Source organism: Sycon ciliatum, chromosome 13, assembly GCF_964019385.1.
Source record: "Sycon ciliatum chromosome 13, ocSycCili1.1, whole genome shotgun sequence".
Taxonomy (NCBI): domain Eukaryota; kingdom Metazoa; phylum Porifera; class Calcarea; order Leucosolenida; family Sycettidae; genus Sycon; species Sycon ciliatum.
Genome location: NC_088655.1, coordinates 8499404 through 8515477, shown reverse-complemented (window position 1 = coordinate 8515477; position 16074 = coordinate 8499404). Strand labels below are relative to the sequence as shown.

Sequence of the window (16074 nt, the reverse complement as noted above, 5' to 3'; positions counted from 1 at the left end):
GATGTGGAACTCTCTATGCAAGTGCCGGTGTTGCCTTTACTAACTAAGGGAGCATCTCATAAGTTCGCATTTTATTTGCAAACGTAGCGCATTTCCAATAGACTTTACCCCCCCCCCCCCCCACCTCCCCCCTCTATTCGAAGGTCTTATCGCACATTTTCTGTGTAGATCTACTGTACATGTCCATGCCTCATGCTATGGTATGTACATGTGTACAGCATTGGGTATGTACATGGATTTGAAATGTTTTGCTGGTGAAGTACTGTAGTGCATCCAGTAGTTGCATTCATTACTGAGTACAAGAACAATCAATGACATGTAGTCATCAATGGTCATGTACACACATATAAATGTACATGTAGTTCCTCCAATTCCCCTCTCCATAACAGCTGTGCATGTACAGTGTACAATGTCAATGTACTGCTGTATAAAATGCAGGCCAGGTACACGGTTTGATCAGGCTGGTGTGACATTGGACACCTCTGAGGAGCCTGCATGCATGCAGAGCAAGGGTTAGCTGATCTGCAAACACAGGTAGATCCATACCTAAACCATGTAAACACAGTCATCTGAAGCGATCTAGCACATGCACAGCACAGTATTGTACACTTCCAGAAAATGTGCGAACTGTCTTTTTTCTATTCGAAAAGGGCGCTACCCCCGTTTCGAAATGCCTTCCGTTGAGAAAAAAATGCGAACCTGAGATGCTCCCTAAATGTGTGTGTGTGTGTTTGTGTGTGTGTGTGTATGTCATGTATGTGTGTGTGTCTGTGTGTGTATGTATGTATGAGTGTGTGTGTGTTTGTGTGCATGTCTGTGCATGCACATGTGCGCACATGCGTGTATGTGAGCATGTGTATGAATCTGCATGTGTATTTTTTTTTTACGAAAGTCCACTATATTCCCGAATATGTGCGAGAAGTGGGAGAAGTGGTGGCGGGGCCAGGCTGCTCTGCCGACCTCAAATGTCTCGGCGTGTATGTATGTATGTTTATGTGTTTGTGTGTGTTTGTGTGTACATGGTTTGTATTCATTAACGATGCTACTTCCAGACTGGTAGTACACCATTCCACTTTGCAGCATACGGAGGTCATGTGTCCGTACTAGAACATCTACTTAATGCTGGACACCCATTGGAAGCGAAAAATCCGGTAAGTCAGGATATCCCTGGTGCATGCTTGTTTGTGTAGGAGCAGAAAAGAAGGATTACCGTACTTTCGCGATTAGAGCCCTCTCTTGAATACTGTAATTTCACAAATTTTCGGTGTGCTTTTATTTTCGGTACTTTCGGTGGAGCTGTTTCATACCTAAAATATTCAATACACCGAACAAACACTAACACGCATACTCCCATGGGGAACTGCTTCTCTGTACCGAAAATTTCTGTTCACCTAACCTGGCCTTTTGCCCTCATACCGAAAAAATTGAGCACCGAAAATTTCTGAAATTAGAGTAGTGCTTTATGTTGAAGAGTGCCCCAGTCTCTAAGAGCACGTGAAAAAATATATAGCCCTCTTCTGAATTTTGCCCCCTCCCCCCCCCCCCCCCGGGCTTGTAACCAAGCACATGTGCACGTTTCGTGTTCCAGGCCATATGATAAGAAATCATGGTCGTTCTGACGTAATGTCCTGACACCTCACGGACATACCATTTTGCCGCAGAAGTCTTTGAAAGCCAACATTTATAAAATTCTCGACCCAACGATAAAAGACGCTGGGAAGATTTTGAACGAACAAATTTTCTCTGGAAACCGCACAGAACCCTTTCACCTAACCACTTCACCCCTGCGCGAGCATCTTCACATCTCTCATACTCCATGTCGAAAGGTCCTTGTCGCGCTCAGCAGTCCATTTGTCAAAATTGGTGGCACGCACAGCGCGGAGCTTCATGCCATGAGGAGGGACATCATGGCCATCTTTTCTCTTCCCAATCTTTAAGGACTAGAACTGATCTCGGAGAATGTGAAATTGGCATTCTTGCACATACTTCTCCCACGATAAGTTGAATAAATCCACTAATAACTTGTAGATCGATTTTCACAATCTTGAGCTTTCTGGAAGGCACCATCTATAAGGAATACACTTCCTGTAGACATGACAAGCATCAACGTAAAAGTACAGTGAGCGAAGCAAGCGTACACGCCAGGGTCATGTTAAGGAGGTTTGGGACAGTTAAGGCAAAATTTTATAATCATAATATTTTGATGTGAACAGATTGCTTGGAGTCTTAGGTACCTTAGGTTTCAAATCCTGAAATAAAAAATGGTGGTCCCCATATCCATTTTGTCAACTTCAGCCATTTTTCCACCCCTAATTTTTACGGACATTGCTGGGTGGTTGCACATTTTCTACTATAAGTATTATCTTTATAATCTTTTGCAGCATTGCATTGAAACTTTCGGAAATACAAACCGACTCGGTTTGGATTGTAAAGAAAGTAGGAAAATGTCATTGGGACTAAGCACCCCACCGAAAATTGCAAAATGCAAAGCTGCGCTTTTCCTTGAAAAAGGAGAAAAGAAAGTAATTTCTCACATGATTTCCAACGTAATATCTTTATGAACATGGGTTTATGGGATCCTTTCATGGAAAGGAACAGGTTTGCCAAATAAAACACAGGGTGTCCCCATATTCGTTGAGACAATAAACACTACTATTAAAATTAATGTACGAAAAATGTCATATTTTGATACTGTATGTTCAGGCATGCAAGGTGGCTCAATTTAATTTGTCAAAAAGGTAAAACCCAGATAGTTCGGTCTTTTTTGGTAATGCCTCCTAGGCGATTTAAAAGCAAGTATCAACGTAGTTGAGAAGAAGTAGCGACGACCCGGCCATTATGGAATGCAATGCACCACACCACCACATTGCGCTCTTGGCCGATCCAAACCCTGCACTCACATCACCATCACCACAGCGAGGACAATTCCGGTATATGGATTGATTTTGACAACGACCCTCCAGACAGCTGTTTCGCTCCTCCTGAGCACATCAGTGGAGGCATACGATGTTCAATGAAAGAATAATAAGAATAGACTGATCTTTATAGGGATAAATTGTCTGTAGGGTCATTGTCAATATCAATCTATAATATTATACCGGAATTGTCCTCGCTGTGGTGATGGTGATGTGAGTGCAGAGTTTGGATCGACCAAAAGCGCAATGTGGTGGTGTGGTGAATTGGATTCCATGAGCAGGCGCGTAACGCCGTATCGCAAAACTCGCAAACAAAGCAGCTAGAGTTTGCCGCACTATGTTCGCAAAACGCTCAAATAAAAGCAGGATAAAAAGTATCACAAAGTGCCCGCAGTAAACGTAACCTCGTTCATCCGTGTTTCGATGAGTGCACTGTACTTGTACAATCATGTACTGAATAGGTTCATCACACATGTTTTCTACACGCTATACTGTATATCAGTCTTGAACAGGATTGTACATGCAGACATTTTCGGCACCTTTTAAACCGTACAACAGCTGCGTGACCCGAGCGCGCGGGAGGGGGGGGGAGCTGAGAGTGAAGCAAGGAACAGCAAGTACCGGTGTTTTAATGCTCCATGGTGTGAAGTGACTACACTGTGCTGTTTTTGTTCCAACTTGCTGCTCCCCGCTATTTGAGGAAAAGAAACCATGCTTGTTTGCAAGTCCAACTGTCACAGCCTCCAGAAAAACCTTTTTAAGGGGGTTCGGGACAGTTAGCCCCAAAAATTTAATTTCAACATCAGCCCAATCTGACATCAGGTTTGAATAGGTACAGCCTTATATTTTCGCTTAGTAACATCAGTTTTTCAATTACCCGAATAGGTCTTGCCAAAAACACAATTTTCCTTGATGACACAAAATAACACAAAATCCCAAAATTGATGAGAAATCGACCATAACATCAGTTAGGACAGAAAATATGACATAAAATTTTACAGACTGTTCGAGGTATTGACTGAGATGATATCAACACCGAAAAATGTACACTTTGGTTGATGATGGGATCCAGGTCGTCATTTCCTGGAGAAGAACAAAAAGACGCAAAAAATGAAACTTTGAATATTTTTTGCAGCTTATTTTTGAGTTTGCCCCATATGTGGATACTTCAAACACGTTCTATAAGTGGGTTGGAACAGGTTTACCGCGGCGAAAATAGGGGTCACCGTGCATATTCTGGAGAAAAATCCAAAAAACTGTCAAAATTTGCCTAAAATGGGTAAATTCACGTATCTATATTGCTTGTACTTCTCTGCTGCTGCTTTGGTCATAACTTATTGGATTTTTGGCTGTTAATAGGTGTTGCATAAACTCACTAGAGCTCTCGGCGTTCAGAACAATACAAGGATGGAATAGCTGAACTAGTAAATTTGCCGGAAAACCCTGGGTGCACGCATTATCGATAGGTACCTTTCTCCATGATTACTCTCCTGTTGGCACTTGGTTGTGATACATGTACATGTAGCTATGAAAGCGCTTAGCACTGCCCCATATCAAACTACGATGAAAGCTGACATGTTGGAACGAATCAGACAACATTGAGTCCTCTTGTTCTTCAACTATGCGAGCTAGAACGTGTCCCCACACTGGCAAAAATGATGGTATTTTACGGTGCGCACAAACAAGTGAAGCACTGTGCCACAGGGCGTTCCTTACAGTTGGGTTGCTGTTGGTTCTTCGCTAGGTGTTCAGCCACCACTAATATAATCTTCCTTGAGACTGTCACCCGCTTCTTACCTCCGACTTGCTCCTTCATCAGTCTGGAAATGGCTGGCTCACCACTTCGTTTGTAGGACAAGACAAAGTGCTTCATCACCAACCCACTGGCAGCTGCCCGCACTGCAACTGATTTAGAGAAGCACGTTGCTTGGACCAACGGTTGAAGGGTGGCCTGCCGCTTTTGCTGATGTTCTGCAAACTCCATCGCCGAACATGCTGATGCAAAAGTGACAGAGTGCTACAGGATACTGGCATCAGGGCGAGCTTCGACAATTTCAGCTAGGGCCGTAACATCCGCAACAGCATCATGAGCAGCGAACTCATTCCCAACGATGAACTATAAATCAATCTGAGGCTGTAGCTTGGGAGCTCCGGTATATCGGTTTAGGGATCAGAGTGTTCACCAATCACAAAAATGCACACCATCGACACACACATCCGTGCACACATACACACACACACACACACACACACACACACACACACACACACGCACACACACACACATGCATGCTCTCACACGCAATAGAACACACGCGCGCGTACACACACATACATTCACGCACGTGTGCGTACCCACCCACATGCATGTGCAAACTCATGTGCATGAGTGGAGATGCCCGCCACACATGTAACACCAACATGCCCTGGGAGCGGTCATGCACGCGTGTATAGTATGTGTGCGAGGGCACGTCCACATGAGCGCATATGCATGTGCATGTTCATACATGCATATGGTGCACACATGCACAAACATGCAGGTCTATGCAAACACACACACGCTCGCGGCCGCCGCGCATACAGTGTGCTCATACATTTCCATAGCCATAGGGTGCCAATGACTCCCAAATATCATGAGTAAATCTTATGAGATTGAAAAACGCACTTACCCAAAGCAGCTTTGGTGTTGCTTGTGGAAGCACGGGGGCCAGGGTGTTGAGCAGTTACAGGGCTATCTGTATCTATAAAATTCTCCATCCCACACTGCTGACACGGAATGACAAGTACGCTGCCCAGGTCGTACCTCTTCTCTTCAACGCAATCAATGAGCGCCAGAGGTTTGCCACATCCAGGATTCTGGCACGCAGACAATCCCACAGCCAGATACCTGAGATGAACGATTCGTCGACCGTGAAGAGGGGCACTGAACGACCTCTTCGCGGGAGTCGAATCCAGTGGCGTTAGTGATGGAGATCGCCCTTTCCGTTTTTCAGGAACTCGATCGATCGTTTGAGTTTGCGAAGCGTCCCCCTCCTCGGCTTCTTGCATCGTCCAGTACGCAGAATGAGAGGCCGCGTCGTGGGTGACGGATTACTCTCCCGCGTCTTCATCTCCAGGACACGTCGGCAGGAGAACCGAGCTATCCAAAAACGGCCAATGTCAAAACAAATCCGCAAGTCCACTAGTGGCTGAGCTTCTTCCTCAAATCTTGTCCCGACTCGAGCACAGCGAAGTCATGGTCAAACTATTTTCTGTGCATGATCGCGTCCCATTTTTCCACTCCAAAAGGCATTATTTTTCAGAAAAAAAATCGGAAATCCAACATGGCGCTAACCGTCGCGAACCTCCTTAAGAAGCAGCTGATAGTACATGTACATATAGTTCAAGATCAAAGGGAGTGATGTACATGTACAACGTATACCATGGTATACAATGTAGTCTGCTGCATCAGACTCATTTCTGAGTGCAGTTTACCGCGAAACTTCAAAATAAAAGGAGCTGGCTGAGCAAAAATCCTTGGCTGCAAAAATGAAAATAAGATGAATTTTTTACCCTATGTCACGTCACATGACCTTCCAAAGCAGACTAAAATGGGCTACGCTACGCCCCTGCATAAGTATCAACGTAATTGAAAGAAAAGAAAATTGCCCATATTGGGATTCGAACCCACAAACCTTGATTTTGGAAAGAAAAAAGAAAAAAAGGTCGCCAAAAGTGGGGTTCGAACCCACAAACCTTGATTTGGAAAAGAAAAAAAGGTTGCCGAAAGTGGGGTTCGAACTCACAACCCACGGCTGTTAGCTGCACTTGGATCGCGGCAACTTAGTTTTCTGCACGTGAACCATGAAAAATCAATGCATGCTCATGCATAACCAGTCAGCTGGCCTGCTCGCCCACGCATTTGACAAGTAACAATTCCATCAAATTTGAGATATCGCTTCGTTCTAAGTCTCAAAATAGTTCTAAAGTCACCAAACCACGCTGGTAATCGATGGCTATTCAATGTTAACATCTTCAGGAAGACTTCAGCCGTTTCCCGAGAGTTTGGGCATCGTTGCCGTTATTTTTCACGGTGTTCTTCTTCCTCTTGTCTGGAGCTGCAATTGCATCCTGGAATTATTTGAAAGGTATTTCGTGCGGGCTGTGGGGGGTTCCAACAGGCATAAACTGACATTGCTATAGGATAACTGGTAACTTTCACCCTTCAAGGAGGTAGAGCAATGAGAATTTTTTTGTGGCGGTCGTCCAATTTTCGTGGCGATCGTGGCTCTATTTGTGCACTTCCAAGGCTTTCATTCTGCCTGATACTACTCTCTACTGTATGGGAATCGTTGTTTAGGCACATGTAGCCGTCTTATTTGGTAGATCTGCTGTTTTCAATCACTTGGGACACTTTGTCTAACCTATTTGTCTTTCGTTCATGCCATCTATCAGTTTTGTAGGGTGCCTTGACCTGTATTTGTGAAGTTCTCGAGTAAAGACCCTAATTCTTGACTGGAGTCACGTCTTGAATAGAATTTGCTGGGCGAGCCCTCGTTCACGAAGTTGTCCTTATCGTAATAGTCAATATCTGCTTGCTGGACGGACTAGTGGCTAGAACAGGGATGACCAAATGGTCCAAGTGTGCACTAGTACACGATTATTGTTTCCATCATCGTGAAATGAGCGTTGTGGAACTGCAGTTGTCTGCCTTTGGCACTGAGGACATGAGGGAAGTTGATTGTTACTTCTGCTTAGCAATGAAGCGATCATCAGCTCTCTTTGTTCTGATTATTGAGAGGTCATACCGGCATCGCAATCAAGTAAAGATTAGGCAAACCTCGCCAATCTCCAAAGAGAGTCGAAGATATTTTCTCCAAATGCAAAGACGATCTTTGTGAGTTTGTGACTTGCATTTGGGTGCATACATGAGCAAGTCACGGACCACGGCACGTGCACGGTTACCATGCCATCTCGAACCGACGCCATCTTTCTAAGTTGCCGCTTCTTGACAGCCGTGAATCTTCGGTCCTGTTTTTTTTTTTTTTACATCGGAAGCTTAACAGTGCAGCTGCACAAGTATGAAGAGGCCAATGGGACCAAAAAAACAAAAACTTCTTGGCCAAAATGAGGATAACTGTCGCGAACCTCCTCAATTGCGAGGGAAATACTCATCGCAATAAAATTCCCTCAAAGTTTATCCTAGAGCGCTGGGATTTTTGCAAAGACTTCTGGATGCCCGTAGCCTGATTGGGTCGTAGCACCTGGCTGGCTAGGGACGCGCAAAAATGGGCAAATCCCCAGCTTAACCCTTTAAGAGTGGGTTCACTCAATCCTCGCAATCTAGGGCTTCCTGGAAAGGTCTCCGCGAGAGGAAGAGAATGAGGTCGATCATGATAGCCAGCACACCGTCTATCCAGCGCTAGGTCGCAGTTACAGTACGAAAATTGCCCCAAATGCGTCCAATTGCGTCCCGCTCCATATATTTCATTATACTTGATCGTGGAGTTCCCATTTTTTCGCTGTGTGCTCTTGACAATATCAATAGTGAAACCCGTGCAAATTCGAGTAAATCAGCATGACGAAAAGTCTCAAAATTCTCAATAATAAAGTCGCACTGCGCGCTTTTGAAATTGCAGCGATCACGGCTCAATTTACGAGTGATTTATGTCAAGAACCGTTGCTCGCAGCGCTTCGCGGATTGTTTCTCCCGACAGGTGAGAGTTTTCTCTTCGCCCTGGATATTTCGATCACTGGATTTGAGGGAGATTGGACTGAGTTACGATATTTTGAAGTTTTGCATTCAAGTATGGGGCGGCTCTTAAAGGGCTGAGTGCATTTTACAAGCTCATAATAAAGCTTGAGATATAGCCCCACTACCGATTACTGCATGCTGCGGTGTTTTGTCACGTACTGAGTATGATGCTGGTTACTGGTTCTGTCATTGGACGCGATGTGTTGTCCCAATTCCTTGCGAGATCACTTTGGGTGGTGAAGCACTGCATTTTAAGCTTCTAAAGCTGACGTCTTTCCGCCGAGCCATGATGGTGATGGCAAACGAGAGCACGTTCTTCGCTTGCGAAGTCGTGGAGTGATACCTCCATTTTCAGAGGTGACCGTTAACGCTGTGCTAGACAAGTCGGAAGGGTTACCGACCTGTGCCCTGAAGATACCCGATGGGTGATTTCAAGGGATGAACAAGGTAATGATGGCTGATGCGCTAGTGAGCCCTACGGTGGATTCAGGGCCCGGTCAGAGTGTACCTAGCGCATGCAGGCCAGCCGGGTCAAGCCGGGTCGGATCATCCGGCAGAAAACAACCAAAAAGCCTGCTCAAAACGCAGCAAAACAGAAAGGCGTATTTATCACCGGAAATCGGACATTATAGAGAACAAGGCGAACTATCAAAGTCCGCAAACGTAGAAGGTAAACGACATTACGTGAAGAATGCAAAGCAGTTCCATTGGATTCTGATTTAACAATTTGAAAAAAAGGAATTCTGTTTTCTTATTAGTGCTAGTAGCAGGACGAACGACCAAATCCACCGCCGCTCGTCTTCCTTTGGAAATGCGTCTTGCACACAAAGCGCATGACATGGATAGACTGGCATGGTCTTAGTCCAGCCAGGGTCGACCTTTCTTCCAAGAGTCTTGGAAAGCGTGAGTTCTTTTTCTCTTCCCTGCGGGCTCCATCGTCCAAATCACCAGTCGGCTGAACACTTGCAACTGTGTCAAAAGCTATAGCCAAAGTTACGCTTTTGACTGCCTGCCCCATCGACTTCGAATGTCCTGACTTCCTGCTCACCGCTGGCCAGATCGCGCTCGAACTAGTTGACCCCAGTTGACCCTAGCCGAGTTTCTGTCGCTTGTAGACTGTAGTGTGTATGGTTGCGCTAGATTTGCAACAGAAGTGGTCAGCGAGTCGTAAAATACCGGTCTTTTAGGAATCCATTGTCAGTTTGAGACATTTTTCAGCCGGGTGAGACTGGACCCGGTGGTATCTGTTCAGCCAGGTCGTGCAGTTCTCCAGCCGGGCGCGTGACCCGGATGACCCGGCTCTCCAGCAGGCCCTGGGATTGTGTTCCCGTATGGGTGTTGAATTACTCTGATGAGGCAGTGACTCTAGTCTAGGCTGGGCGATGCAGATTGGTCGGTTAGAACCAATATCTGAGGTCATGAACATCGGGACCGAAGATACTGTGGCCGATGGCCAGCGAAAAACCTCGGTTCAAATAGGTAAAACAGAGGATCCCCTCAAGGTCTTGAAGCAGTTGCGTATTGGCGCAGAGGGTCCTGTAGCAGGCCCGCGTGGCAGGTTGGATGAGCTGGACTCGATCCTGGAGCCTGGTGGGTTGGACGAGCTGGACTCGATCCTGGAGCCCTGTGGGTTGGATGAGCTGGACTCGATCCTGGAGCCCTGTAGGTTGGACGAGCTGGACTCGATCCTGGAGCCTAGGTATGTGGACAAGCTGGACTCGATCCTGTTACACACGGGAACTCGGGGAGCTAGAGACGGTCTTGGGACCGGTCTCGGACAAGACGCTCCTTGGAGGAGATGAGTTGTGTACAGACTTTTGTACTTTGGTACCGTGATGCGTTCACATTAAACCCATCCGCGCTTGGTCGCACTTCGGTGCTTCAACATAAGATTGAGACACGTGATCGTGGCCCTGTTATACAGGCTAAAAAACGTATGCCATGGAATTCTCGTGAAACTGCTCGCGAGCTTGTTGACAATATGAAACGGCAGAGGCTGAACCTACCGTGGAAGTATTGGCGAGGTCGCCAAGGTCTTTTGTAATCGATGGAGTGTGGGTGCAACCGATTCGTTGGATACCACCAAGTCTATGAAATGGCTCTTGGAGCTCTGCGGCAGTTTGTACTGAACCCGATACCTACGTGGTAGAGGGGTGTGTCTACCACACGTTATGGCCTATGGTCTACCTCCATCTCGGATGGCACGAAATGGCGAACCGTCATACGTATACGCTCTGAGTGAGTGATTGGCAAAAGTGCATTCAGTTGTACGTGACAAGCTGTGTGCTGTTCATCAACACCAGATTCATATCTCGATAGTGGAGCAGTACCAGTTTCAGCTGAAGTTGGAATTATTTTGATGGAAATGTCCCTCCAGTTGAGCCACATTTCGTACTCTATGCCTGTACCTGTTGTGGTACAGAACCAGTTGGCTTGGCCAACGAGAGCTAGGCGGTTACCGTCACGACTCGCTGACTTTAATGATGGTTGAGATCACGGGGACGTGATTCTTGAGAGGCCGGGGAATTGTCATGACCCGGATCAGACTCGTCGTGAAAGCGACCACACATTGAGTTCAGTAGCCAAAAGCTGGGCTGCGGAATATTCTAGAGTTCTGTAACGACCATAATTAGTCCTTCGTTAGTTGAGCAATCATGGCTTACAACTCGTGGCCTAGAGTCGTAAAGTGTTGTACGTCGGCAACACCTTCAATACATGTCGTCAGCATTGTACTCACTACATTGTTGAGCTTGAGGGGACCACGCTTAATCCTGCAAGGGAGCTGATACATTTGTTAGTTGAGCAAGAGTGGCGCCTTTTCTCATGTCGTAAGGCGCAAAGGGTCGACAGTACTTCGCGTACTCTAGACCGCAGGCCCATTGGAGGGAGCACGGCATTGCTGTCTGCTGCTATGTTTGGGGGAAGAGCCCATATTGGGTGAAGCCACGAGAACGCCATAGCTACGCTTTCTGCCTGTTGCAATGCATCCCAGCCACCGGATCGCTGGCCAAGATCATGCCAGCATTTGGAAAACACTGTATTCACATTTGAGTGAGCGGGCTCCCGTATTGATCTTTGTACTAACGTTATATCCTAGTTTGGCTGATTGCATCACTGTTTGAAATATTGAAATAATCCTTACGCATTCTTTTCGCTGTTGCCTACTTTTGATCACATAATGTAGCATATACAAGGAGCTGTTTTTCTGGCATTCATCCTCGACTCTGGGGGAGCTGACTACTCCTCCGACTTTCTCCTGCTTTGGGTATTTGACTCTTCACGCTTGATTCTTTCGATTCAGCATTGCAATGGTTCTATCAAAAAGTATTCTTTCTAGACCAAAGAGTGGTATATTTGATAACATTTAATAATGATAGAAATTTTTACGATACTTCTCCAGACGTTTCGTTGTTCTGAACAACATCGTCAGTGGATAAAGAAATGCTCATTCTTTATCCACTGACGATGTTGTTCAGAACAACGAAACGTCTGGAGAAGTATCGTAAAAATTTCTATCGTTATTAAATGTTATCAAATATACCACTCTTTGGTCTAGAAAGAATACTTTTTGATATTACAATGAGAGTGAATAATCAACGGCTTGTCCACCAACTCTTTGCAGTGGTTCAATAAACTCTGTTCAAGTGGAATTAGAAACCTGTCGTTCTGTGTGAGCTAGCTAAATTGTATGGCGACTATATTGGTCTTCTACCTGGTTAGCCACTAGACCGATCTAAGCCAAGTCACAAACCCGCCAACGCGCAGCCATGACACTAGCGCAGACGCCGTAGCTGGTCTGAACCTGGAAGGCTTGGCGGAAGGCGGTGACTGGGAGCCCAGTGTTGTGTTGGCGATGCTGTGCGGCATCTCATCCGCCTCCGTGCAGAAGTCTCCTTCGCGCAGCATACACTGCAGTAGGTGGAGTACGGACTTTTCAGCACCTATGTCACATCGCCATCTGTTGTAGTTGGTCAGCAACTCCGGGCCAAACTTCTGCTGCAATTGGGCGCAGAATGTCCCTGCAGCCAATTCGGCATGTCGCCCAACATCCTGCAGGTTTATGATCGCGACTTGCAGCAAGTCAGCAATTCGCCCGAACTCTGAGGCAGTGCCCCAATCCCGGATGAGCGTAAACTGCGAGAGAGCGGTCATGTGGACGGCCGTCTTTCGACGGAGGCCACCTTACTTGTGCTCCAGGCGACTTATTGCGGCTGAGTACGCGGACGCTGAGTAGCCAAATGCCTCAATGCTCTTGAGTGGCGGATCCGTGAGGCACTGGCGGAGTTGGAGGAGCTTCAACTCGGCTGATATCTGCTGTTGATCTACGCACCTCATGAATGCCGTACGCCAGGTGTCATACACCTTATTGTGGCAACTGAAAGTTGGGATGGTTATCTTCTTCAGACGGGGATAGACATCAGATGGTGCCGCGCTGTGTAGCCTTTGACCTGAGTAACTGTCAGGTGAGGGAGTCAGTGCAGGTGGCGACAATTGTGGCATAACGGCTAAACGCGTTAACTGCAATGACAGCGTCGGGTTATGACTGTATGGTCAGAAGCTGCTCCGAGTCTGGTGTCGCGTCGACAATGCGTACGACGATTTCTGTGTCGCTGCGTGCGGCGGCTGCTATGGCACTGCATGCGGTGGCTGCTGTGCAGAACTTGAAAATGCTGTGTACAGCGGCTGCTGTGGCGCTGCGTGCGGCGGCTGCTGTGCGGAACTTGAAAACGGTGTGTACAGCTGCAGCTTTGTAGCCTGCGGCGACAATTTTCGTAGCACTGAGCACGACAGCTGCTGCAGAGAACTACTGGAAAACGCTGTGTACACAGGCTGCTGCGTGACCTGCGTTGACGACTACTGTGGCGCCGAGTAGGATGGCTGCTGCACAGAACTACTTGATAATTCTGTGTACAGCGGCTGCTGCCTGACCTGCGTTGACGACTGTCGTGGCACCGAGTAGGACAGGTGCGGCACAGAGCTCTAGAGCTGCTGCGAAGCCGGAAAGCTTGAAAACGCTGTGTATGATGGCTGCGGCCAAGAGTTCGAAAACTCCGTCCACGTCGGCTGCTGCGAAGCCAGAGAGCTCGGAGACACCGTGTACGGCGGCTGCGCGTGCGGCCGAGTGTTCAAAAACTCAGTGCACGGCGGCTGCTGCGAAGCCAGAGATTTCAAAAACTCTGCGCATGACTGCTGCGTCAGGGAATTCGAAAACCCCATGCACGGCGGCTGAGCCGGCAATGTTGAACTCGGATTCGAAAGGATCTCTGTAGCTGAGGCCATCAGCCCAGCTTGACCTCGAGGTCATCTGTGAGCGCCGCATATGGGTCCCCGTTGACATGTATGTCGGGCGGACCTTGGTCAACAACGTACTCATGGTACTCGCACAACGGGATGGCCCGGCCCTGCGTAGACTCTACTAGATCTACGGGACAGAGCAGCTGTAGGTGCACCCAAAGACACACTGTCACTCGCACTACATGTGGTGCTACTCTGCATGTGTGTGGATTCCTGTTGCATTCGCAACTGCAACTGATCCTGTGCAGTATGCAGTGTCCTCGCCCCAGACACAGACTCCAAATACTCTCGTACTCGATCAGGGTTGCGTGAGTACCGTACACCCGTCGCCTCGCAGGTGCACGTCCTATTGTAATAGGGGATTCACACACACGGGTAAAACCACGGTTATGGGAAAGTTGTTATGGAAACTATGGTACTGGGGGAAAGGAAGAATCTGTCGGGAAAAAATTGGCAAAGCCGTGGCCGTGGACCTCAGGGCGTTTGTCAAGGGAAAAAGTCCACGGCTATTCGACGCACATGCGTAGATCTTGTCTTTGGCGAGAACTCTGAACCCTAGTTGTACGAGTGCATCGCAACCCGCATTTTCAGGCAGTGCGCTCGCACGCATTGCAGACAATGGACCCACGCGGACAAAGCATTCAGAAGGAAGACATTGCGGCCTCCCTTTCGATTTGTTGTTGTTTCCTGTAGAGCCTTGAGGTGCAAAGAGTTTTTTTCTTCCTAGTGTTTTTGCAATAATGCCCAGCAAAACGTTCGACGACAAAGCAGAAGCCTATCTCCTTGAGATATGGTCGAATCTCCTCATTTCCACCGACAAGGAGATGAAGACACGGGCGACCAAAGAGAAGGTGGCCCTTGAACGGCTGAACGCGAGAACAAAAGCGAATGGATCTGCGAAAGTGTTCACCCTGACGGAAGTGCATAACAAAATTGATACCATGAGAAAGAAAGGCCGTGATGCCTACAAGATCCATCGCCTGCCGACCGCTACTGGAACATCTCTGGACGCCTCAAATATAGACGTCCAGGCTGCGATCGCCTCGTGGCAATCGTTTGAGGTGTACCATCGCTTGTTCTTCAATCATCCCCAGTGGGGTCCGGGGGAGTGCATCGACAGCCTCGATGTAGGGCCCGCCGCCGAGGAACCTGAACCTGCGCCGAGGAACCCAGTGCCTGCGCCTGTGATGATCCAGGAGGTGACTAGTGACATCGATATTCAGCTGACGCCCAGGAAAAGAGCACACTCAGATTTGTACGATCTGGATTTGGATGTAGAACTAATCACCCCTAATGCACAGCGAAGTCGTAGTGACATGAACAGGGAGACAGATAAGGTCTCTGACCCTCAGACCCCGCTCACCCAAGATCAGGATGATTTGCCAGTGGCTCGTGCAGGATGTGCAGTCTCAAAATCCGAATCATCGCCCCAGGAGCTGTCAAGAAAGCAATCACGTGTTGGTAGGCGATCCGGCCCACCCGCTGCTGAGATATTGGAGGGCATTGCCAAGGTGCAGGCAGAAATGCAAACTGCCCAGTTTGAGCATGATGAAAAGATGCAAGAGCGATGGATGGATCACGAGGCGAAACAAGAGAAAAATAGGCAGGATCGGGAAGAAGAGTTGGAAGAAAGGAGGCGGACGGCAGATGAAAGAATTGAAGAGCGACGTCTGAAATTCATGCAGGAGTCGCAAGTCACAGACAGGGAGTTCAAACAGCGATTGGTTCAGAATTCTGAAGAACATGGCCAACGTATGCAACACATGGGCATGGAGTTCATGGCAACTTTGCTACAAAAATATGGAAAATAATGCCTTTCACCACATTGATTCTGTGTTGCTTCTCTTGCAGTCATATTTCAAAATTGACAAGTGTTCATTTTCCTTTATATTCTGCTATGTTGTGTATTTCTGTATTCTCCAGGTACATTGTATATGTGCCGATATTGTCAATGTCAAAGTGTAATCTTCCTTGGACAGAATTCATTTCTTTAGCTTTGGTTTCTTATTATTATTTATATGTTCCTCTGTGTTGTGCGAGGTGTTGGAACTGCTGCGATTCGTCAATGTCGAAGTGTGATCTTCCTTGGACAGAAATCATGTCATAACCTTGGGTGGTATGTTTGTTTTT

General features: G+C 47.3%; 1 protein-coding gene across 1 annotated transcript in view; it reads left to right on the top strand.

Moving 5' to 3' along the window:
• The window catches only part of LOC135829147 (ankyrin repeat, PH and SEC7 domain containing protein secG-like), a 238460-nt gene that overhangs the window by 185533 nt on the left and 36853 nt on the right, over positions 1 to 16074 (top strand). Inside the window, exon 9 of the mRNA XM_065341553.1 lies at positions 1053 to 1151. Within this exon, the coding sequence (XP_065197625.1) occupies positions 1053 to 1151 (99 nt within the window). The remainder of the gene's footprint in view (positions 1 to 1052; positions 1152 to 16074) is intronic.